The sequence below is a fragment of the Pseudorca crassidens genome, chromosome 18, assembly GCF_039906515.1.
Source record: "Pseudorca crassidens isolate mPseCra1 chromosome 18, mPseCra1.hap1, whole genome shotgun sequence".
NCBI lineage: Eukaryota > Metazoa > Chordata > Mammalia > Artiodactyla > Delphinidae > Pseudorca > Pseudorca crassidens.
Genome location: NC_090313.1, coordinates 64,998,089 through 65,023,586, shown reverse-complemented (window position 1 = coordinate 65,023,586; position 25,498 = coordinate 64,998,089). Strand labels below are relative to the sequence as shown.

General features: G+C 42.2%; 1 protein-coding gene across 2 annotated transcripts in view; it reads left to right on the top strand.

The window, feature by feature from the left end:
• SLC25A15 (solute carrier family 25 member 15) overlaps positions 1-25,498 on the top strand; it is a 39,411-nt gene that overhangs the window by 10,942 nt on the left and 2,971 nt on the right. For both annotated transcript variants that reach the window (XR_010936852.1, XM_067713150.1), the window contains exons 4-6: positions 5,237-5,374; positions 7,584-7,753; positions 24,105-24,263. Coding sequence is in view for 1 of the 2 variants with exons in the window: in XM_067713150.1 (XP_067569251.1) it covers positions 5,237-5,374; positions 7,584-7,753; positions 24,105-24,263 (467 nt within the window). In the remaining variant the exon portion in view is untranslated. The remainder of the gene's footprint in view (positions 1-5,236; positions 5,375-7,583; positions 7,754-24,104; positions 24,264-25,498) is intronic.

Here is a 25,498-nt window from a genome sequence, read left to right as displayed (position 1 = left end):
TGTTCTCCATAGTGGCTGTATCAATTTACATTCCCACCAACAGTGCAGGAGGATTCCCTTTTCTCCACACCCTCTCCAGCATTTATTGTTTGTAAGCTTTTTGGTGATGGCCATTATGACTGGTGTGAGGTGATACCTCATTGTAGTTTTGATTTGCATTTCTTTAGTAATTAGTGATGTTAAGCATCTTTTCATGTGGTTTTTGGCCATCTGTATGTATTCTTTGGAGAAATGTCTATTTAGATCTTCTGTCCATTTTTTTTATTGGGTTGTTGTTTTTTTGATATAGAGCTGCATGAAGTATTTGTATATTTTGGAGATTAACCCTTGTCAGTCACTTCATTTACAAATATTTTCTCCCATTTTGTAGGTTGTATTTTTGTTTTGTTTATGGTTTCCTTTGCTGTGCAAGAGCTTTTAAGTTTAATTAGGTCCCATCTGTTTATTTTTGTTTTTATTTTCATTACTCCAGGAATAGATCCAAAAAGATATCGCTGTGATTTATGTCAGAGTGTTCTGCCTATGTTTTCCTCTAAGAGTTTTATTATTTTTTTAAAGATTTATTTATTATTTTATTTTTGGCTGTATTGGGTCTTAGTTGCGGCATGTGGGATCTCTCGTTGCAGTGCAAGGGCTCTTCCTTGTGGTGTGCAGACTTCTCTCTAGTTGTGGCACACAGGCTCCAGAGCATGTGGGCTCTGTAGTTCGTGGCACACAGGCTCTAGTTGAGGCACACGAGCTCAGTAGTTGTGGCGTGTGGGCTTAGCTGCCCCGTGGCATGTGGGATCTTAGTTCCCTGACCAGGGGTCAAACCCACGCCCCCTGCATTGTAAGGTGGATTTTTTACCACTGGACCACTGCGCAAGTCCCCTCTAAGAGTTTTATGGTATCTGGCCTTACATTTAGGTCTTTAATCCATTTTGAGTTTATTTTTGTGTATGGTGTTAGAGAATGTTCAAATTTCATTCTTTCACATGTAGTTGTCCAGTTTTCCCAGCACCATTTATTGAAGAGCCTTTCTTTTCTCCATTGTTTATTCTTGCCTCCTTTGTCATGGATTAACTGAGCATAGGTGTGTGGGTTTATTTCTGGGATTTCTTTCCTGTTCCATTGATCTATATTTCTGTTTTTGTGCCAGTACCATACTGTTATGATTACTGTAGCTTTGTAGTATAGTCTGAAGTCAGGGAGTCTGATTCCTCCAGCTCCTTTTCTCTTTCTCAGGATTGCTTTGGCTATTTGAGGTCTTTTGTGTTTCCAGACAGATGAAAAAATTTTTTGTTCCAGTTCTGTGAAAAATGCCATTGGTAGTTTGATAGGGACTGCATTGAATCTGTAGATTGCCTTGGGTAGTATGTCATTTTGACAATATTCTTCCAATCCAAGAGCATGGTATTTTTTTTTTTTTTTTGTGACCGTGCCACATGGCTTGTGGGATGTTAGTTCCCCAACAAGGTATTGAACCCAGGCCCTCTTCAGTGAAAGCATGGAGTCCTAAACACTGGACTGCTGCAGAATTCCCCTGTTTATGTCATCTTTGATTTCTTTCATCAGTGTCTTACAGTTTTCAGAGTACAGGTTTTCTGCCTACTCAGGTAGGTTTATTCCTAGGTATTTTATTCTTTTTGATGTGATGGTAAATGGGATTGTTTCCTTAATTTCTCTTTTTGATCTTTTGTAGTAAGTACATAGGAATGCAAGAGATTTCTGAGTAGTAATTTTGTATCCTGCAACTTTATTGAATTCATTGATGAGTTCTAGTAGTTTCTTGGTAGCATGTTCAGGATTTTCTATGTTTAGATCATGCCATCTGCAGACAGTGATGGCTTTACTTCTATTCCAATTTCGATTCCTTTTATTTCTTTTTCTTCTTTGATTGCCATGGCTAGGACTTCCAAAACTATGTTGAATAAAAGTGGCCAGAGTGGACATCCTTGTCTCATTCCTCATCTTAGAGGAAATGCTTTTCAGCTTTTCACCGTTAAGAATGATGTTAACTGTGGGTTTGTCCTATATGGCCTTTACTATGTTGAGCTAAGTTCCCTCTGTGCCCACTTTCTGGAGAGTTTTTATCATAAATGGGTGTTGAATTTTGTCAAAAGCTTTTCCTGAATCTATTGTTGATCGTATGGTTTTTATTTTTCAGTTTGTTAATGTGGTCTATCACACTGATTGATTTGTGGATATTGAAGAATCCTTGCATCCCTGGGATAAATCCCACTTGATCATGGTGTATGACCCTTTTAATGTATTGTTGGATTCAGTTTGCTAGTATTTTGTTGAGGATTTTTGCATCTGTGTTCATCAGTGATATTGGCCTGTAATTTTCCTTTTTTGTTATATCTTTGTCTGGTTTTGGTATCAGGGTGATGGTGGCCTCATAGAATGAGTTTGGGAGTGTTCCTTCCTCTGAAATTTTTTGGAATAGTTTCAGAAGAATGGGTGTTAACTCTTCTCTAAATGTTTGATAGAATTTGCCTGTGAAGCCATCTGGTCCTGGACTTTTGTTTGTTGGGAGTTTTTTAATCACAGTTTGAATTTCATTAGTTGTGATTGGTCTGTTCATAGTTTCTGTTTCTTCCTTGTTCAGTCTTACAAGGTTGTACCTTTCTAAGAATTTGTCTGTTTCTTCTAGGTTGTCCATTTTATTGGCATATAGCTGCTTGTAGTAGTCTCTTAGGATCCTTTGTATTTCTGTGGTGTCGGTTATAACTTTTTTCATTTCTAGTTTTATTGATTTGAGCCCTCTCCCTTTTTTTCTTGATGAATCTGGCTAAAGCTTTATGAATTTTGCTTATCTTTTCAAAGAACCAGCTTTTACTTTCATTGATCTTTTCTACTGTTTCCTTCATCTCTATTTCATTTATTTCTGCTCTGATCTTTTTTTTTTTTTTTTTTGCTGCACGCAGGCCTCTCACTGTTGTGGCCTCTCCCTTTGCCGAGCACAGGCTCCGGACGCGCAAGCTCAGCGGCCATGGCTCACGGGCCCAGCCGCTCCACGGCATGTGGGATCTTCCCGGACCGGGGCATGAACCCCCCTCCCCTGCATCGGCAGGCAGACTCAACCACTGCGCCACCAGGGAAGCCCTTTGCTCTGATCTTTATGATTTCTTTCCTTCCACTAACTTTGGGTTTTGTTCTTCTTTCTCTAGTTGCCTTAGGTGTAAGGTTAGGTTGTTTGAGATTTTTCTTTTTGTTTCCTGAGGTAAGATTGTATAGCTATAAACCTCCCTCTTAGAAGTGCTTTTGCTGCATCCCATAGGTTTTGGATTGTAGTGTTTCTGTTGTCATTTGTGTCTAGGTATTTTTTTAGTTCCTCTTTGATTTCTTCAGTGATCCATTGGTTGTTTAGTAATACTGTTCAGCCTCCACGTGTTTGTGTTTCTTACAGTTTTTTTTTTCCTGTGATTGACTTCCAATCTCATAGTGTTGTGGTTGGAAAAGATGCTTGATATGATTTCAGTTTTCTTAAATTTACCAAGGCTTGCTTTGTGGCCTAGCATGTGGTCTATCCTGGAGAATGCTCCATGTGCACCTGAGAAGAATGTGTATTCTGCTGCTTTCTGATGGAATGTTCTACAAATACCAATTAAGTCCATCTGGTCTAATATGTCATTTAAGGCCTGTGTTTCCTTATTGATTTTCTGTCTGGATGATCTGTCCATTGGTGTGAGTGGGGTGGTTTTTTGTAACTTTAGGACAGTTGAATATGGTAGGTCTGTTAGGCTTCTCTGCTCACAGATGGAAGAGAAATCGTGAGGGGACCTCGCCACCTGGGCAGGCTGCCTAGGGGGTTACCTTTGGGGGCTCCTGGAGGTCTGTGAGTTCTGGTCGTCCAGTGACAGCCGGATGCTGGCAGTTAACAGGCGAGTGTCACAGCTAGTTGTTGCTGTGAGCAGCTCAGTCCTTTCTGTGGAACTAAAGATCGTCCCCGTAGGTGCCAGCGGTGCTCTCGTGACAGAACGTCCTCCCAAGGCTTGGAGAGGGTCTCCTTTGCTGACCCCCGTGAACTCTCAGGAGTCTTCCTGGCGATTTGTTTCTTGTACTTTCCCCCGTATTCTTTCCAGTTTCACTCCCCTGCTGGTGACTGAGGCTGGTGGTACTGAACCCATGTGAGATGAAGTGAATTCTTGCATTTTTGTACTATGTGCATTCATTTTCCATTTATATCTCCAGCTTCTCCCTTTGCCCTACAACCGTCGAGCTTGCTGACTCACACTGGCAGCACCACTGGCCCACCTCATGCCCTCTGCAGCTGAGGTCCGGGAGGTCATCAGCTGAACTGGGAAATCTTTTTTCAATGAGCAACATTTTGGTTAAAAATGTATCCTGGGTTTTCATCTGCAGCAGTTACATTACACTTGTGGTTGTCCTGGGCTGAATCCAGAGGCACGCAGGGATGGCCTCGAAACCTGTTTTTATTTAAAGCTCAGTGGCAAACACACTGAAGTATTAATAGTGTGTGTGTTGGGGTGGTGGGACCATAGGGAATTTTTTCCCCCACATGGTTTGGTTTGGTTTGGTTTTTCTGTGTCACTTCTGTCTTAGTTCTGGCTCTGCTAGAACAAAATACCCCAGGCTGGGTGGTTTAAACAACAAAACTTTGTTTCTCATAGCTCTGGAGGCTGGAAAGTCCAAGAACAAGATGCCGGCTGATTCAGTGTCTGGTGAAGGTCTTCTTGCTGGTTTGCAGAGGGACAGCTGGCTGTGTTCTCACATGGTGGAGAGAGCGCCAGCCAGCTCTCCGGTCTCTTCTTACAGGGACACCAATCTCATCAAGAGGATTGCACCCTCCTGACCTCATCTAAACCTAACTACCTCCCAAGGGCCTTCCTCCAAATACCATCACATTGGGGGTTATGGCTTCAACTTAGGAATCTGGGGGTGAGGGGCACAAACGTCCAGCCCACAGAGCTATGCCTAATAAAGGAACACGGGCTTGCAATCAGGCAGACCTGGGTTTGAAACCTAGCGTTGCCGCTTAGCAGCTGTGTGACTCTGAGCACAGTTCGTGGCATCTCTAAGCGTCATTTTCGCCATATGAAAATTGGGGTACTGCTGTCACCCTCACAGGGTCGTGGGCTCCTCAGAGGAAGCAACAGGTGCCTCGTGGGCACTGAGGAAGTCTTCTTCTCCCCTCAAGCTTGCTCTCCTTTACCACCAGTGTTTCGGCATGCTGAGACCGAGCGAATGAATAATGGGTGGGTAACCGCCTCCTGTGCTTGCGTCCTTCCAGTGATCTGCAGAATGCAGCTGCTGGTTCCTTTGCCTCTGCCTTTGCTGCTCTGGTCCTCTGCCCCACTGAGCTTGTGAAGTGCCGACTGCAGACCATGTATGAAATGGAGATGTCGGGAAAGATAGCCAAAAGCCAGAAGTAAGTGCTGCTTGGGCACAAACGTGGGGTCTTGTTGCCTTGGTGTATCCCGTATTTTTAAATTTTTAAATTTTTTTATATTTAAATTTTATGTTGTACTAAAATTAAGTGGCAGAGAAACAGTTTATCTAGTCCAAACACCCCTCTCCACCACCACTCTGAGGATAATTTTCTGAACACACTGTCTGTGGTGGTTGGAATCACCATCCACCCCATAGAACGTTGTAGGCAAGTATTTAATATCCCAAAAGTGGAGAAGCAGGGGCGTACACCCCTTCTGGCCTGTGGAGTGCATGAGGCATGACCCCCAACTATACTGGGAGGCACGTAGCAGCGGCTTTGGAATCGAGGGCTGGGCTTTTCCTAGCTGCCAGTTTGGATTCTGGGTTGAGTATTTGCTCACTCCCCAGTCTCCCCAGCACCTGGGCGCTCAGGCTGATCATCCCAGGTTCTAGCAGTGACTTCCTTACCTCCTCCCGAATCCTTCAAGTGCACCTACAAACCAGTCAGCTTCTGAAAACATCCACGCAAACCCTCGTAAGCATAGCAAGTCTTCAGTGATCCAGTCACTCTCCAACTCTGTCTTGAAAACAGATTCTAGTTACCCTGTGAGTGTATGTATCATATAGAATCTGATTTATTATATATTTGAATTGAAAATCAGTTTATTATCCTTGTTAATCTCAAAACTTGCTTATTTATCTAAACTAAAGGTTTGCTCGTGGTTGTTGCTGAAGTTAACTCAAAGCCAGTAAATCTCCTGGGAAAAACCATTAGGTAAACTGACCATTTTTAGAGTCATCACTTTCCATCCAGTGAGGATGGGGTTCATAATAGCGCCCTATTTCCTGCACCTGTGAGATTCATTGCAAGAAATTCAAATCAATTATTCATAGCCTAGAAGTTCAAAACTTTAAGTCTTTAATGCTTTTTTATTGAGATACAGTGTACACACAGTAACAGGAACACACCCAGAAATCACAGGAAATCCTAGGTGTGCAGTTCCACAAGCAGTGACAAAATGAACACGCCTTTGTAAACTGGCGCCTAGATAAAGAAACAGATCATGAGCAGCACCCAGAAAGTTGCCCTTGGGCCCCTTAAAAGTCGTTTACGGTATTTTTAAAGAAAGCAATTGTTAGATCCGAAGGACTTAGGTAGACGGACACTCTGTACAAAAGTAAATATTGGCTAACTGTATTTTAGGTATAGCAGTGCCCAAGCCTGGGATTTGGTAGCTTGGGGTTAAGACCTGGATTGGAAGCAGGCTAAGTGTGTGGAGTGGGATGACTTTGTTTCTTCTTCATTCTATTGATAGAAGGAGGGGGCACTGCAGGCAGGGCCTGGCTAGGGGGTAATGCCTGGGAAGGAAGATCATCAATAAAAGCAGGTGGCCTTTGTTCCTGGGGGCCTGATCCTTCCCTGATCCAAGCCAGGTCACCTGCTGAGAACAAAGTGAGGAGTGAGGGGCTGGCTAAGCTGACGGGTGGTTTGTGGTGCTTCTCCTCCCAGGGATAGGCCTGCGCCGCTACACCACCAGGAAGAGGAGCCTGCACGGAAAGTGCCCGTGTTCTGGCTCCCGCAGGCTCTGATCTGCTTCAAGTAAAAAATGTTTACACACCGACCTCGCTGAGAACTAAATACTGGGTGCATCTAGAGCCTTACAGGAGCTATAGCTCAGCTCTGAGAATTTCTTTTGTCTTGCCTTTAAGTAACATTTAAGGCTTGTTGCTCACTTCCCTGGACGAATGCAAAACAAAACAAACCCTAAACACCTGAACCAATTCCCTCAAAATACACAAGCTCAAAAGAAAGGCTGAGGAGATAGGAATCAAGGCAGGTAAGGGACTGGGCACGTACAGTGCCATTTTATTTGCTCTGAGTTTGGACAATCTCATTGTAGTTTCACTTACTTACTACTGAAAAAATGGGTATTGGCTCTTTTAGATCTTTGACAACGATTTCTAGAAATGTATGCATTCGTTGTCATAAAATATCTTTACACAGACTAGTTCAAGTAATAAAACTTGTTACAAAATAATTGTAAACTTGTCTTTCTCGGAGATATTTCCTTCCCACAAAAACCTTTTATTGCTGGAATTCTGGTTCCTCTGTTTATAAAATGAGCTACTTCCTTGTTGGAGCTCCATCAGGTCTGCTAGTTGGGTGTGAATGCTGTTCTTATCTGTCACCCCGTGTGTCCCCCCAGCACAGTTTGGTCTGTCGTGAAGAGTATCCTTAGGAAGGACGGCCCCTTGGGCTTCTACCATGGACTCTCGAGCACTTTACTTCGAGAAGTACCGGGCTACTTCTTCTTCTTCGGTGGCTATGAGCTGAGCCGATCGTTTTTTGCATCGGGGAGATCAAAAGATGAACTAGGTAAGTGTGTTGGCAGGGACAGCAGGTGGATTCGACGGTGTCTGCTTCCCAGTGGTGTAGTCTCGGTGGCTTCTGTGCACTTCGCCCCTTGTGGGGGTTCCGCTTGGCACTGGGAGTTTCTGGATGCCGGGGAGTACCGTGCAGCGGGTAACAGCGAGCACCATCCTCCAGCCTTGGTAACTTCCTCAGGGCAGAGGCTGCAGCAGGACATCCCCAACTTTTTTTTTTTTTTAACATCTTTATTGGAGTATAATTGATTTACAATGGTGTGTTAGTTTCTGCCGTATAACAAAGTGAATCAGCTATACGTATACATATATCCCCATATCTCCTCCCTCTTGCATCGCCCTCCCACCCTCCCTATCCCACCCCTCTAGGTGGACACAAAGCACTGAGCTGATCTCCCTGTGCTATGCGGCTGCTTCCCACTAGCTATCTATTTTACATGTGGTAGTGTATATATGTCCATGCCACTCTCTCACTTCGTCCCAGCTTATCCTTCCCCCTCCCTGTGTCCTCAAGTCCATTCTCTATATCTGCATCTTTTTTTTTTTTTAACATCTTTGTTGGGGTATAATTGCTTTACAATGGTGTGTTAGTTTCTGCTTTATAACAAAGTGAATCAGTCATACATAAACATATGTTCCCATATGTCCTCCCTCTTGCGTCTCCCTCCCTCCCACCCTCCCCATCCCACCCCTCCAGGCTGTCACAAAGCACCAAGCCAATATCCCTGTGCCATGCAGCTGCTTCCCAGTAGCTATCTACCTTACTATGTTTGTTAGTGTGTACGTGTCCATGACTCCCCCCCGCCCTGTCACAGCTCACCCTTCCCCCTCCCCATAACCCCAAGTCCGTTCTCTAGGAGGTCTGCGTCTCTATTCCTGTCTTACCCCTAGGTTCTTCATGACATTTTTTTTTTCTTAAATTCCATATATATGTGTTAGCATACAGTACCTGTCTTTTTCTTTCTGACTTACTTCACTCTGTATGACAGACTCTAGGTCTATCCACCTCATTACAAATAGCTCAATTTCGTTTCTTTTTATGGCTGAGTAATATTCCATTGTATATATGTGCCACATCTTCTTTATCCATTCATCCGATGATGGGCACTTAGGTTGTTTCCATCTCCGGGCTATTGTAAATAGAGCTGCAATGAACATTTTGGTACATGACTCTTTTTGAATTTTGGTTTTCTCAGGGTATATGCCCAGTAGTGGGATTGCTGGGTCATATGGTAGTTCTATTTGTAGTTTTTTAAGGAACCTCCATAGTGGCTGAACCAATTCACATTCCCACCAGCAGTGCAAGAGTGTTCCCTTTTCTTCACACCCTCTCCAGCATTTATTGTTTCTAGATTTTTTGATGATGGCCATTCTGACTGGTGTGAGATGATATCTCATTGTAGTTTTGATTTGCATTTCTCTAATGATTAATGATGTTGAACATTCTTTCATGTGTTTGTTGGCAGTCTGTATATCTTCTTTGGAGAAATGTCTATTTAGGTCTTCTACCCATTTTTGGATTGGGTTGTTTGTTTTTTTTGTTATTGAGCTGCATGAGCTGCTTGTAAATTTTGGAGATTAATCCTTTGTCGGTTGCTTCATTTGCAAATATTTTCTCCCATTCTGAGGGTTGTCTTTTGGTCTTGTTTATGGTTTCCTTTGCTGTGCAAAAGCTTTGAAGTTTCATTAGGTCCCATTTGTTTGTTTTTATTTCCATTACTCTAGGAGGTGGGTCAGAAAGGATCTTGCTGTGATTTATGTCATAGAGTGTTCTGCCTATGTTTTCCTTCTAAGAGTTTGATAGTTTCTGGCCTTACATTTAGTTCTTTAATCCATTTTGAGCTTATTTTTGTGTATGGTGTTAGGGAGTGATCTAATCTCATACTTTTACATGTAGCCGTCCAGTTTTTCCAGCACCACTTACTGAAAAGGCTGTCCTTTCTCCACTGTACATTCCTGCCACCTTTATCAAAGATGAGGTGTTCATATGTGCGTGGGTTTATCTCTGGGCTTTCTATCCTGTTCCATTGATCTATTTTTCTGTTTTTGTGCCAGTACCATACTGTCTTGATAACTGTAGCTTTGTAGTATAGTCTGAAGTCAGGGAGCCTGGTTCCTCCAGTTCCTTTTTTCGTTCTCAAGATTGCTTTGGCTATTCAGGGTCTTTTGTGTTTCCATACAAATTGCAAAATTTTTTGTTCTAGTTCTGTGAAAAATGCCAGTGGTAGTTTGATAGGGATTGCATTGAATCTATAGATTGCTTTGGGTAGTAGAGTCATTTTCACAATGTTGATTCTTCCAATCCAAGAACATGGTATATCTCTCCATCTATTTGTATCATCTTTAATTTCTTTCATCAGTGTCTTATAATTTTCTGCAGGTCTTATAATTTTCTGCAGGTCTTTTGTCTCCTTAGGTAGGTTTATTCCTAGATATTTTATTCTTTTTGTTGCAATGGTAAATGGGAGTGTTTTCTTGATTTCACTTTCAGATTTTTCATCATTAGTATATAGGAATGCCAGAGATTTCTGTGCATTTATTTTGTATCCTGCCACTTTACCAAATTCATTGATTAGCTCTAGTAGTTTTCTGGTAGCATCTTTAGGATTCTCTATGTATAGTATCATGTCATCTGCAAACAGTGACAGCTTTACTTCTTCTTTTCCAATTTGGATTCCTTTTGTTTCCTTTTCTTCTCTGATTGCTGTGGCTAAAACTTCCAAAACTATGTTGAATAAGAGTGGTGAGAGTGGGCAACCTTGTCTTGTTCCTGATCTTAGTGGAAATGCTTTCAGTTTTTCACCATTGAGGATGATGTTTGCTGTGGGCTTGTCATATATGGCCTTTATTATGTTGAGGAAAGTTCCCTCTATGCCTACTTTCTGCAGGGTTTTTATCATAAATGGGTGTTGAATTTTGTCAAAAGCTTTCTCTGCATCTATTGAGATGATCATATGGTTTTTCTCCTTCAATTTGTTAATATGGTTTATCACATTGATTGATTTGCGTATACTGAAGAATCCTCACATTCCTGGAATAAACCCCACTTGATCATGGTGTGTGATCCTTTTAATGTGCTGTTGGATTCTGTTTGCTAGTATTTTGTTGAGGATTTTTGCATCTATGTTCATCAGTGATACTGGCCTGTAGTTTTCTTTCTTTGTGACATCCTTGTCTGGTTTTGGTATCAAGGTGATGGTGGCCTCGTAGAAGGAGTTTGGGAGTGTTCCTCCCTCTGCTATATTTTGGAAGAGTTTGAGAAGGATAGGTGTTAGCTCTTCTCTAAATGTTTGATAGAATTCGCCTGTGAAGCCATCTGGTCCTGGGCTTTTGTTTGTTGGAAGATTTTTAATCATAGTTTCAATTTCAGTGCTTGTGATTGGTCTGTTCATATTTTCTATTTCTTCCTGATTCAGTCTTGGTAGGTTGTGCATTTCTAAGAATTTGTCCATTTCTTCCAGGTTGTCCATTTTATTGGCATAGAGGTGCTTGTAGTAATCTCTCATGATCTTTTTTATTTCTGCAGCGTCAGTTGTTACCTCTCCTTTTTCATTTCTAATTCTATTGATTTGAGTCTTCTCCCTTTTTTTCTTGATGAGTCTGGCTAGTGGTTTATCTATTTTGTTTATCTTCTCAAAGAACCAGCTTTTAGTTTTATTGATCTTTGCTATTGTTTCCTTCATTTCTTTTTCATTTATTTCTGATCTGATTTTTATGATTTCTTTCCTTCTAGCTTTGGGGTTTTTTTGTTCTTCTTTCTCTAATTGCTTGAGGTGCAAGGTTAGGTTGTTTATTCGAGATGTTTCCTGCTTCTTAAGGTGGGCTTGTATTGCTATAAACTTCCCCCTTAGAACTGCTTTTGCTGCATCCCATAGGTTTGGGGTCGTTGTGTCTCCATTGTCATTTGTTTCTAGGTATTTTTTGATTTCCTCTTTGATTTCTTCAGTGATCACTTCATTATTAAGTAGTGTATTGTTTAGCCTCCATGTGTTTTTATTTTTTACAGATCTTTTCCTGTAATTGATATCTAGTCTCATGGCGTTGTGGTCAGAAAAGATACTTGATACAATTTCAATTTTCTTAAATTTACCAAGGCTTGATTTGTGACCCAAGATATGATCTATCCTGGAGAATGTTCCATGAGCACTTGAGAAAAATATGTATTCTGTTGTTTTTGGATGGAGTGTCCTATAAATATCAATTAAGTCCATCTTGTTTAATGTATCATTTAAAGCTTGTGTTTCCTTATTTATTTTCATTTTGGATGATCTCTCCATGAGTGAAAGTGGGGTGTTTAAGTCCCCTACTATGAATGTGTTACTGTCGATTTCCCCTTTTATGGCTGTTAGTATTTGCCTTATGTATTGAGGTGCTCCTATGTTGGGTGCATAAATATTTACAATTGTTATATCTTCTTCTTGGATCAATCCCTTGATCATTATGTAGTGTCCTTCTTTGTCTCTTTTAATAGTCCTTATTTTAAAGTCTATTTTGTCTGATATGAGAATTGCTACTCCAGCTTTCTTTTGGTTTCCATTTGCATGGAATATCTTTTTCCATCCCCTTACTTTCAGTCTGTATGTGTCTCTAGGTCTGAAGTGGGTCTCTTGTAGACAGCATATATGAGGGTCTTGTTTTTGTATCCATTCAGCTAATCTGTGTCTTTTGGTGGGAGCATTTAGTCCATTTACATTTAAGGTAATTATCGATATGTATGTTCCTATTCCCATTTTCTAAATTGTTTTGGGTTCGTTTTTATAGGTCTTTTCCTTCTCTTGTGTTTCTTGCCTAGAGAAGATCCTTTAGCATTTGTTGTAAAGCTGGTTTGGTGGTGCTGAACTCTCTCAGCTTTTGCTTGTCTGTAAAGGTTTTAATTTCTCCATCAAATCTGAATGAGATCCTTGCTGGGTAGAGTAGTCTTGGCTGCAGGTTTTTCTCCTTCATCACTTTCAGTATGTCCTGCCACTCCCTTCTGGCTTGTAGGGTTTCTGCTGAGAGATCAGCTGTTAACCTTATGGCGATTCCCTTATGTGTTATTTGTTGTTTTTCCCTTGCTGCTTTTAATGTGCTTTCTTTGTATTTAATTTTTGACAGTTTGATTAATATGTGTCTTGGCGTATTTCTTCTTGTATTTATCCTGTATGGGACTCTCTGTGCTTCCTGGACTTGATTAACTGTTTCCTTTCCCATATTAGGGAAGTTTTCAACTATAATCTCTTCAAATATTTTCTCAGTCTCTTTCTTTTTCTCTTTTTCTTCTGGAGCCCCTATAATTCGAATGTTGGTGCGTTTAATGTTGTCCCAGAGGTCTCTGAGACTGTCCTCAGTTCTTTTCGTTCTTTTTTCTTTATTCTGCTCTGCAGTAGTTATTTCCACTATTTTATCTTCCAGGTCCCTTATCCGTTCTTCTGCCTCAGTTATTCTGCTATTGATCCCATCTAGAGTACTTTTAATTTCATTTATTGTGTTGTTCATCATTGCTTGTTTCATCTTTATTTCTTCTAGGTCCTTGTTAACTGTTTCTTGCATTTTGTCCATTCTATTTCCAAGATTTCGGATCATCTATCATTATTCTGAATTCTTTTTCAGGTAGACCGGCTATTTCCTCTGCATTTGTTAGGTCTGGTGCATTTTTATCTTGCTCCTTTATCTGCTGTATGTTTTTCTGTCTTCTCATTTTGCTTATCTTACTGTGTTTGGGGTCTCCTTTTTGCAGACTGCAGGTTCGTAGTTCCCGCTGTTTTTGATGTCTGTTTCCAGTGGCTAAGGTTGGTTCAGTGGGTTGTGTAGGCTTCCTGGTGGAGGGGACTAGTGCCTGTGTTCTGGTGGATGAGGCTGGATCTTGTCTCTCTAGTGGGCAGGTTCACGTCTGGTCGTGTGTTTTGGGGTGTCTGTGGCCTTATTATGATTTTAGGCAGCCTCTCTGCTAATGGGTGGGGTTGTGTTCCTGTTTTGCTAGTTGTTTGGCATAGGTTGTCCAGCACTGTGGCTTGCTGGTCGTTGAGTGAAGCTGGGTGCTGGTGTTAAGATGGAGGTATCTGGGAGATTTTCGCCGTTTGATATTATGTGGAGCTGGGAGGTCTCTTGTGGACCAGTGTCCTGAAGTTGGCTCTCCTACCTCAGAGGTAGAGCCCTGACTCCTGGCTGGAGCACCAAGAGCCTTTCATCCACACGGCTCAGAATAAAAGGGAGAAAAAGTAGAGGGAATTAGTAGAAGTATGAGGAAAGAAAGAAGGAAAGGAGGGAAGGAAGAAAGAAAGAAGCAAAGAAGGAAAGAAGGCAAGAAGGAAAGAAAGGAGGGAGGGAGGGAGGAAGGAAGGAGAGAGGGAAAGAAGGAAAAAAGACAGAAGATACAGTAAAAATAAAAGTATAATAAAGTTATTGAATTAAAAAATTCTTATTTAGAAAAAAAAAGGGACGGATAGAACCTTAGGACAAACGTTGGAAGCAAAGCTATACAGATGAAATCTTACACAGAAGCATACACATACACCCTCACTAAAAGAGGTAAAGGGGGAAAAATCATAAATCTTTCTGTCAGAGACCACCTCCTCAATTTGGGATGATTCGTTGTCTAAAGGAGGGAAGGAAGGAAGGAAAGAAAGAAAGAACAAAGGTAAAGTATAAAAACGTTATTAAAATTACAATTGATTATTAAGAAAAAAATTTTTTAAAAATTTTAAAATTTTTAAAAAATTTTAAAAAATTTAAAACTTTAAAATTTAAACTTTTTTTAAATTTTTTAATTTAAAAATTTAAATTTTAATTTTATTTAAATTAAATATAAATTTAAATTACATTTTAAAATTTAAAATTTTTTAAATTAAATTTAAGTTAAAAGTTAATTTTTAATTTAAATATAAAATTTAAAAATTTTTTAAATTAAATTAAATTTTAAATTTTTAAATTTTTAAATTTTTAAATTTAAATTAAATTTAATTTTAAATTTTAAAATTTTTTAAATTTTTTAAATTTTTTAAATTAAAAATTTAAATTTTTTAAATTTTAAAATTTAAAAAATTAAAAAAAACCATGGACGGATAGAACCCTAGGACAAATGGTGGAAGCAAGACTATACAGACAAGATCTCACACAGAAGCATACACATACACATTCACAAAAAGAGGAATAGGGAAAAAAATCATAGATCTTGCTCCTAAAGTCCACTTCCTTAATTTGGGATGATTGGTTGTCTATTCATGTATTCCACAGATGCAGGGTACATCAAGTTGATTGTGGAGCTTTAATCCGCTGCTTCTGAGGCTGCTGGGAGAGATTTCCCTTTCTCTTCTTTGTTCTCACAGCTCCCAGGGGCTCAGCTTTGGATTTGGCCCTGCCTCTGCGTGTAGGTCGCTGGAGGGCGTCTGTTTTTTGCTCAGACAGGACGGGGTTAAAGGAGCCGCTGATTCGGGGGCTCTGGTGCACTCAGGCCGGCGGGGAGGGAGGGGCACGGAGTGCGGGGCGGGCCTGCGGCGGCAAAGTCCGGCGTGACTTTGCACCAGCCTGAGGTCCGCCGTACGTTCTCCCGGGGAAGTTGTCCCTGGATCCCGGAACCCTGGCAGTGGCGGGCTGCACAGGCTCCGCGGAAGAAGGGTGTGGAGAGTGACCTGTGCTCGCACACAGGCCCCTTGGCGGCAGCAGCAGCCTTAGCGTCTCCCGCCCGTCTCTGGGGTTCGCGCTTTTAGCCGCGGCTCGTGCCCGTCTCTGGAGTTCCTTTAAGTAGCGTTCTTAAACCCCTCTCCTCACGCACCAGGAAACAAAGAGGGAAGAAAAAGTCTCTTGCCTCTTGGGCAGGTGCAGAGTTTTTCCCGGACTCCCTCCCGGCTAGCCGTGGCGCACTAACCCCCTTCAGGCTGTGTTCAAGCCGCCAACCCCAGTCCTCTCCCTGCGCTCCGACCGAAGCCGTGCCTCAGCTCCCAGGCCCGCCCGCCCCGGCGGGTGAGCAGACAAGCCTCTCGGGCTGGTGAGTGCCGGTCGGCACCGATCCTCTGTGCGGGAATCTCCCCGCTTAGCCCTCCGCACCCCTGTGGCTGCGCTCTCCTCCGCGGCTTCGAAGCTCCCCCCCCTCTGCCACCCGCAGTCTCCGCCTGCGAAGGGGCTTCCTAGTGTGTGGAAACTTTTCCTCCTTCACAGCTCTCTCCCACTGGTGCAGGTGCCGTCCCTATTCTTTTGTCTCTGTTTTTTCTTTTTTTTTTTTCTTTTGCCCTACCCAGGTACGTGGGGGAGTTTCTTGCCTTTTGGGAGGTCTGAGGTCTTCTGCCAGCCTTCAGTAGGTGTTCTGTAGGAGTTGTTCCACGTGTAGACGTATTTCTGGTGTATCTGTGGGGAGGAAGGTGATCTCCGCATCTCACTCTTCCGCCATCATCAAGGTCCCCCTATGTCTGCATCTTTATTCCTGTCCTGCCCCTAGGTTCTTCAGAACCTTTTTTTTTTTAGATTCCATATATATGTATGTGTTAGCATACAATATTTGTTTTTCTCTTTCTGACGTACTTCACTCTGTATGACAGACTCTAGGTCCATCCAACTCACTACAAATAACTCAATTTCATTTTTTTTTATGGCTGAGTAATATTCCATTGTATATATGTGCCACATCTTCTTTATCCATTCATCTGTCGATGGACACTTAGGTTGCTTCCCTGTCCTGGCTATTGTAAATAGTGCTGCAGTGAACATTGTGGTACATGACTCTTTTTGAATTATGGTTTTCTCTGGGTATATGCCAGTAGTGGGATTGATCGGTCGTATGGTAGTTCTATTTTTAGTTTTTTAAGGAATCTCCATACTGTTCTCCATAGTGGCTGTATCAGTTTACATTCCCACCAACAGTGCAAAAGGTTCCCTTTTCACCACACCCTCTCCAGCATTTATTGTTTGTAGATTTTTAGATAATGGCCATTCTGACTGGTGTGAGATGATATCTCATTGTAGTTTTGATTTGCATTTCTCTAATGATTAGTGATGTTGCGCATCCTTTCATGTGCTTCTTGGTGATCTGTATATCTTCTTTGGAGAAATGTCTTTTTAGGTCTTCTGCCCATTTTTGGATTGGGTTTGTTTTTCTGATATTGAGCTGCAAGAGCTGCTTGTATATTTTGGAGGTTAATCCATTGTCAGCTGCTTCATTTGCAAGTATTTTCTCCCATTCTGAGGGTTGTCTTTTCATCTTGTTTATGGTTTCCTTTGCTGTGCAGAAGCTTTTAGTTTCATTAGGTCCCATTTGTTTATTTTTATTTCCATTTCTCTAGGAGGTGGGTCAAAAAGGATCTTGCTGTGATTTATGTCATAGAGTGTTCTGCCTGTGTTTTCCTCTAAGAGTTTTATAGTGTCTGGCCTTATATTTAGGTCTTAAATCCATTTTGAGTTTATTTATGTGTATAGTGTTAAGGAGTGTTCTAATTTCATTCTTTTACATGTGGCTGTCCAGTTTTCCCAGCACCACTTATTGAAGAGGCTGTCTTTTCTCCATTGTATATTCTTGCCTCCTTTATCAAAGATAAGGTGACCATATGTGTGTGAGTTTATCTCTGGGCTTTCTACCCTGTTCCATTGATCCATATTTCTTTTTTGTGTCAGTACCATACTGTCTGAATTACTGTAGCCTTGTAGTATAGTCTGAAGTCAGGGAGCCAGATTCCTCCAGCTCCATTTTTCTTTCTCAAGATTGATTTGGCTATTCGGGGTCTTTTGTGTTTCCATACAAACTGTGAAATTTTTTGTTCTAGTTCTGTGAAAAATGCCAGTGGTAGCTTGATAGGGATTACATTGAATCTGTAGATTGCTTTGGGTAGTATACTCATTTTCACAATGTTGATTCTTCCAACCCAAGAACATGGTATATCTCTCCATCTGATTGAATCCTCTTTAATTTCTTTCATCAGTGTCTTATACTTTTCTGTATAGCCGTCTTTTGTTTCCTTAGGTAGGTTTTATTCCAAGGTATTCTGTTCTTTTTGTTGCAGTGGTAAATGGGAGTGTTTCCTTAATTCCTCTTTCAGATTTTTCATCCTTAGTGTATAGGAATGCAAGAGATTGCTGAGCATTAATTTTGTATCCTGCTACTTTACCAAATTCATTGATTAGCTCTAGTAGTTTTCTGGTGGCATCTTTAGGATTCTCGATGTATAGTATCATGTCATCTGCAAACAGTGACAGTTTTCCTTCTTCTTTTCCGATTTGGATGCCTTTTCTTTTTCTTCTCTGATTGCTGTGACTAAAACTTCCAAAACTGTGTGGAATAACAGTGGTGAGAGTGGGTAACCTTGTCTTGTTCCTGATCTTAGAGGAAATGGGTTCTCTTTTTCACCACTGAGAATGATGTTGGCTGTGGGTTTGTCATATATGGCCTTTATTATGTTGAGGTAAGTTCCCTCTGTGCCTACTTTCTGGAGAGTTTGTATCATAAATGGGTATTGAATTTTGTCAAAAGCTTTTTCTGCATTTGTTGAGATTATCATATGGTTTTTATCCTTCAGTTTATTAATATGGTGTATCACATTGATTGATTTGCATATATTGAAGAATCCTTGCATTCCTGGGATAAATCCCACTTGATCATGGTGTGTGATCCTTTTAATGTGCTGTTGGATTCTGTTTGCTAGTATTTTGTTGAGGATTTTTGCATCTATGTTCATCAGTGATATTGGCCTGTAGTTTTCTTTCTTTGTGACATCCTTGTCTGGTTTTGGTATCAAGGTGATGGTGGCCTCGTAGAAGGAGTTTGGGAGTGTTCCTCCCTCTGCTATATTTTGGAAGAGTTTGAGAAGGATAGGTGTTAGCTCTTCTCTAAATGTTTGATAGAATTCTCCTGTGAAGCCATCTGGTCCTGGGTGTTGTTTGTTGGAAGATTTTTAATCACAGTTTCAATTTCAGTGCTTGTGATTGGTCTGTTCATATTTTCTATTTCTTCCTGATTCAGTCTTGGTAGGTTGTGCATTTCTAAGAATTTGTCCATTTCTTCCAGGTTGTCCATTTTATTGGCATAGAGTTGCTTGTAGTAATCTCTCATGATCTTTTTTATTTCTGCAGCGTCAGTTGTTACCTCTCCTTTTTCATTTCTAATTCTATTGATTTGAGTCTTCTCCCTTTTTTTCTTGATGAGTCTGGCTAGTGGTTTATCTATTTTGTTTATCTTCTCAAAGAACCAGCTTTTAGTTTTATTGATCTTTGCTATCATTTCCTTCATTTCTTTTTCATTTATTTCTGATCTGATCTTTATGATTTCTTTCCTTCTGCTAACTTTGGGGGTTTTTTTGTTCCTCTTTCATTGCTTTAGGTGTAAGGTTAGGTTGTTTGAGATGTTTCTTGTTTCCTGAGGTAGGATTGTATTGCTATAAACGTCCCTCTTAGAACTGCCTTTGCTGCATCCCATAGATTTTGTGTCATTGTGTTTTCATTGTCATTTGTTTCTAGGTATATTTTGATTTCCTCTTTGACTTCTCCAGTGATCTCTTGGTTATTTAGTAGCGTATTGTTTATCCTCCATGTGTTTTTATTTTTTACATTTTTTTTCTGTAATTGATATCTAGTCTCATAGCACTGTGGTCGGAAAAGATACTTGATATGATTTCAATTTTCTTAAATTTACCAAGGCTTAATTTGTGACCCAAGATATGATCTATCCTGGAGAATGTTCCATGAGCAGTTGAGAAGAAAGTGTATTCTGTTGTTTTTGGATGGAATGTCTTATAAATATCAATTAAATCCATCTTGTTTATTAATGTGTCATTTAAGGCTTGTGTTTTCTTATTTTTTTCCTTTTGGATGATCTGTCCATTGGTGAAAGTGGGGTGTTAAAGTCCCCTACTATGATTGTGTTACTGTCGATTTCCCCTTTAATGGCTGTTAGCATTTGCCTTATGTATTGAGGTGCTCCTATGTTGGGTGCATAAATATTTTACAATTGTTATATCTTCTTGGATTGATCCCTTGATCATTATGTAGTGTTGTTCTTTCTCTCTTGTAATAGTCTTTATTTTAAAGTCTATTTTGGGGCTTCCCTGGTGGCGCAGTGGTTGAGAGTCCGCCTGCTGATGCAGGGGACGTGGGTTCATGCCCCGGTCTGGGAGGATCCCACATGCCGTGGAGCGGCTGGGCTCGTAAGCCATGGCCGCTGGGCCTGCACGTCCGGAGCCTGTGCTCCGCGAAGGAGAGGCCACAGCAGTGAGAGGCCTGTGTACCGCAAAAAAAAAAAAAAAAAAAAAGGCTATTTTTGTCTGATATGAGAATTGCTACTCCAGCTTTCTTTTGATTTCCATTTGCGTGGAATATCTTTTTCCAACCCCTCACTTTCAGTCTGTATGTGTCCCTAGGTCTGAAGTGACTCTCTTGTAGACAGCTATATATGGGTCTTGTTTTTGTATCTATTCAGCCAGTCTATGTCTTTTGGTTGGAGCATTTAATCCATTTACATTTAAGGTAATTATTGATATGTATGTTCTTATTACCATTTTCTTAATTGTTTTGGGTTTGTTTTTGTAGGTTTTTTCCTTCTCTTGTGTTTCCTGCCTAGAGAAATTTCTTTAGCATTTGTTGTAGAGCTGGTTTGGTGGTGCTAAATTCTTTTGCTTGTCTTTTTTTTTTTTTTTGTGGTACGCGGGCCTCTCACTGCCATGGCCTCTCCCGTCGCGGAGCACAGGCTCCGGACGTGCAGGCTCAGCGGCCATGGCCCACAGTCCCAGCCACTACACGGCACACGGGATCCTCCTGGACCAGGGCATGAACCCACGTCCCCTGCATCGGCAGGTGGACTCCCAAGCACTGCGCCACCAGGGAAGCCCTTTTGCTTGTCTTTAAAGGTTTTAATTTCTCTGTCAAATCTAAATGAGATCCTTGCTGGGTAGAGTAATCTTGGTTGTAAGTTTTTCCCTTTCATCACTTTAAATATGTCCTGCCACTCCCTTCTGGCTTGCAGAGTTTCTGCTAAAAGATCAGCTGTTAACCTTATGGGGATTCCCTTGTATGTTACTTGTTGCTTTTCCCGTGCTGCTTTCAATATTTTTTCTTTGTATTTAATTTTTGATAGTTTGAATAATATGTGTCTAGGAGTATTTCTCCTTGGATTTATCCTGTATGGGACACTCTGTGCTTCCTGGACTTGATTGACTATCTCCTTTCCCATGTTATGGAAGTTTTCAACTATAATTTCTTCAAATATTTTCTCAGACACTTTCTTTTTCTCTTCTTCTGGGACCCCTATATTCGAATGTTCGGGAGTTTAATGTCCCAGTGGTCTCTGAGACTGTCCTCAATGCTTTTCATTCTTTTTTCTTTATTCTGCTCTGCAGTAGTTATTTCCACTATTTTATCTTCCAGGTCACTTTTCTGTTGTTCTGCCCCAGTTATTTCTGCTCTTGATTCCTTCTAGAGAATTTTTCTTTTCATTTATTGTGTTGTTCATCATCGTTTGTTTGCTCTTTAGTTCTTCTAGGTCCTTGTTAAGCGTTTCTTGTATTTTCTCCATTCTGTTTCCAAGATTTGGACCATCTTTACTGTCATTACTCTGAATTCTTTTTCAGGTAGACTGCCTGTGTCCTCTTCGTTTGTTAGGTCTGGTGGGTTTTTACTTTGCTCCTTCATCTGCTGCATGTTTCTCTGTCTTCTCATTTCATTTAACTTACTGTGTTTGGGGTGTCCTTTTTGCAGGCTGTAAGTTCGTAGTTCCCTTTGGTTTTGGTGTCTGCCCCCAGTGGCTAAGGTTGGTTCGGTGGCTTGTGTAGGCTTCCTGATGGAGGGGATTGGTGCCTGTGTTCTGATGGGTGGGGCTGGATCTTGTCTTTCTGGTGGGCAGGGCCATGTCCAATGGTGTGTTTTGTGGTGTCTGTGAACTTATGATTTTAGGCAGCCTCTCTAATGGGTGGGTTTGTGTTTCTGTCTTGCTAGTTGTTTGGCATAGGGTGTCCAGCACTGTAGCTTGCTGGTCGTTGAGTGGAGCTAGGTCTAGCATTGAGATGGAGATCTCTGGGAGAGCTCTTGCTGATTGATATTATGTGGGCCCAGGGGGTCTCTGGTAGTCCAATGTCCTGAACTTGGCTCTCCCACCTCAGAGGCTCAGGTCTGATGCCCGGCCAGAGCACCACGACCCTGTCAGTCACATGGCTCAGAAGAAAAGAGAGGAAAAAAAGAACGAAAAATAATAAAATAAAATAGTTAAAATAAAATTTAAAAGTAATAAAAAGAGAGCAACCAAACCAATAAACAAATCCACCAATGATAACAAGCATTAAAAACTATACTAAGTTAAAAATCAGAAACAAGTCAGTGTCAGACAGCAAACCCGAAGTCCACAGTTGCTCTCAAAGTCCACTGCCTCAATCTTGGGATGATTGGTTGTCTATTCAGGTATTCCACAGATGGAGGTACCTCAAGTTGACTGTGGAGATTTAATCTGCTGCTCCTGAGGCTGCTGGGAGAGCTTTCCCTTTCTCTTCGTTGTTCGCACAGCTCCTGGGGTTCAGCTTTGGATTTGGACCCACCTCTGCCTGTAGGTCGCCCTCAGGCATCTGTTCATGCCCAGACAGGACAGGTTTAAAGCAGCGCTGGTTAGGGGGCTCTGGCTCACTCGTGCTGGTGGGGGAGGGAGGAGTATGGTAGTTATAATTGGAATGTGGGGCAAGCCTGTGGCGGCAGAGGCCAGCGTGACGTTGCAACAGCCTGAGGTGTGCTGTGTGTTCTCCCGGCGAAGTTGTCCCTGGATCCCAGGACCCTGGCAGTGGTGGGCTGCACAGGCTCCTGGGGTGGGTGTGGAGAGTGACCTGTGCCGCACACAGGCTTCTTGGTGGCGGCAGCAGCAGCCTTAGCATTTCATGCCCATCTCTGGTGTTCGAGCTGATAGCCACAGCTTGTGCCTATCTCTGGAGCTCGTTTAGGCGGTGCTCTGCCTTCTGTGGGCAGACAGGGAAGGGGGATCCCCTCTCCTTGCGCACCCTGAACAATGGTCTCTCACATCTCTGGCAGGTCTAGACTTTTTCCAGGACTCCCTCCTGGCTAGCCGTGGCGCACTAGCCCCCTTCAGGCTGTGTTCACGCAGCCAACCCCAGTCCTCTCCCTGGGGTCTGACCTCTGAAGCCCGAGCCTCAGCTCCCAGCCCCCGCCCGCCCCGGCAGGTGAGCAGACAAGCCTCTCGGGCTGGTGAGTGTTGGTTGGCACCGATCCTCTGTGCGGGAATCTCTCCGCTTTGCTCTCCGCACCCCTGTTGCTGCGCCCTCTCTGTGGCTCTGAAGCTCCCCCCACCCCAAGCCCTGCCGCGAAGGGGCCTCCTAGTGTGTGGAAACCTTTCCTCCTTCACAGCTCCCTCCCAGAGGTGCAGGTCCCGTCCCTATTCTTTTGTCTCTGTTTTTTCTTTTGCCCTACCCAGGTATGTGGGGAGTTTCTTGCCTTTTGGGAGGTCTGAGGTCTTCTGCCAGCGTTCAGTAGGTGTTCTGTAGGAGTTGTTCCACATGTAGATGTGTTTCTAATGTATTTGTGGAGAGGAAGGTGATCTCCACGGCTTACTCCTCTGCCATCTTGAAGGTTCCCCCCCACCAAATAATAATTCCAGTTATTTTAATATATAATAATAATAATTCCAGGTTTTACTGGAATAACATTTGTTCATTTGCTCTGGGTCCATTTTAGGGGAGAACACAGACATTATTTTCCCTGTAGGATATCACCAACAATTGGGGAAATCACCTATAAATCATCTTGCAATAAGCTTAGTAATAAATCTTGATAGTGTTTTGAGAGCAGTGAGAAGTGTACTTCTTTCTAGTTTATCCTAATTAACTGCTTGACACAACTGTATCGATGTTTGGCTCACATGAGTGGTTACTTGTTTCTTAAATACCTCCCTTCAGTGTTTTGGACCTATTCTGGGGATAGTCAAGCTCCTAGGCTTAACTGTTAACGTTTAATAACTTTGCTTTTTCATGGCAAAGGAAGAATCAGAGCTGTGGGACATTAATATATTAGAATAATTAAGGGAAAGTTGAAGAAGATGCAGCCTGTGTTTCAGTGGCCTCTGTTCTCACTCCTCATGGTAGGGCGTTGCCATGCTGCTGGGGGCCTGCTGGTTCTTGGGGGGCCAGGCCTCTGGAGGACGGGGCAGGAGGGCCACAGAGACCAGCCTAAATCTGACCCTCACTAGGGCTGCCCCTTGCCCTGGAGTCGTGAGGGACAGCCCCAGGCTACCACACAGAACCTGTGCTCTTAGGCAGTTTGACACTTGCCCCAGAGAACTGTGTTCCGCAGCTTTCGTGTTTGTATTTGCACCTACCTGCAGCCACTACTACACTGACCTCTGGAAATATCACATCAGCTGTTCTTGAGACAAAACACTGTTTGCTCATTTTCTTCTCTAGGCCCTGTCCCTTTGATGTTAAGTGGTGGATTTGGTGGAATCTGCCTCTGGCTTGCTGTTTACCCAGTGGATTGTATCAAATCCAGAATTCAAGTTCTCTCCATGTCTGGAAAGCAGGCGGGATTTATTGGAACTTTCATAAGCATCGTGAAAAATGAAGGTGAGTCTGCCAACTGCTGAAACAGGAGGGACGTATGGGGAGTGGTCATTCGGCCGCTCGTCTTGTCGAAGTCGAGCAGGTGGGTCATCGCTCTCTTCCACCGCCTCGCTTTTCTAACGGTGTATGTAATTCACATTTGTGGATTTGTTTCCAGACCCCTTTCTTTAGCTTACTTCATTACTCTCAAGAATGTTTGTTTATTTATTTTTTCTGTGTTGTCTTTGTTGCTGCGTGCGGGCTTTCTCTAGTTGCGGCAAGTGGGGGCTACGTTTCATTGCGGTGCGCGGGCTTCTCATTGCGGTGGCTTCTCGTTGCGGAGCATGGGCTCTAGGCACATGGGCTTCAGTAGTTGTGGCTTGTGGGCTCAGCAGTTGTGGCTTGCGGGCTCTAGAGTGCAGGCTCGGTAGTTGTGGCGCACGGGCTTAGTTGCTCCACGGCATGTGGGATCTCGCTGGACCAGGGATTGAACCCGTGTCCCCTGCATTGGCAGGCAGACTCTTAACCACTGCGCCACCAGGGAAGTCCCCTCAAGAATGTTTAAAGCTCTGATTCCTAACCTTTGGGCCAGGATTTTGTTTCTAAATAGCCTGGTGGGAATTTTTAAAGTATGTGTTTTGTCTAAGAGGACACATGTTTCAGAGTTAGCACCACTTTTTTTTTTTTGGCTGCACTCTGCGGCATGTGAAACTTCCCCAACCAGGGATCCAACCCATTCCCCCTGCAGTGGAAGCGTGGAGTCTTAACCACTGGACCACCAAGGAAGTCCTGCACCACTTGTTTTTAAACAATATCATCAGGAGATGAGCTCTAACAGCATATCAGTAAGGCATTTAAAAGAACGTACATCCTTAATGATAAGACTTCTGCAATGAGAAAGGCACTAAGCAATTTCTGAAGGTGATTTGCTATCAGTTTTTAGTTATACAGGTAGATAAAGACTTTTAGTGTTTGTATAAAGCCAATTTTATGCCACTAGTGAGTAAAGACCTGTCCTTCCAGCATCCACTATACGTCTTAAAACTTGGATGTGCACTTTTCTGTCTTGATTTTGAGAGAAAGCGAGCACAGTAACAGCATGCAGCAACTGCTTTAACCCCAAATAGAGCACAGACATCTTGTGTATTACTAACAGTAACCCCTTTTAAATTTGCATTACACTTTGTAGTTTTCCAAAGTACTTACACCTCCCTTATCTGCCTGGATCTTCAGAACTGCCTTGGGCAGTGCTAACACTA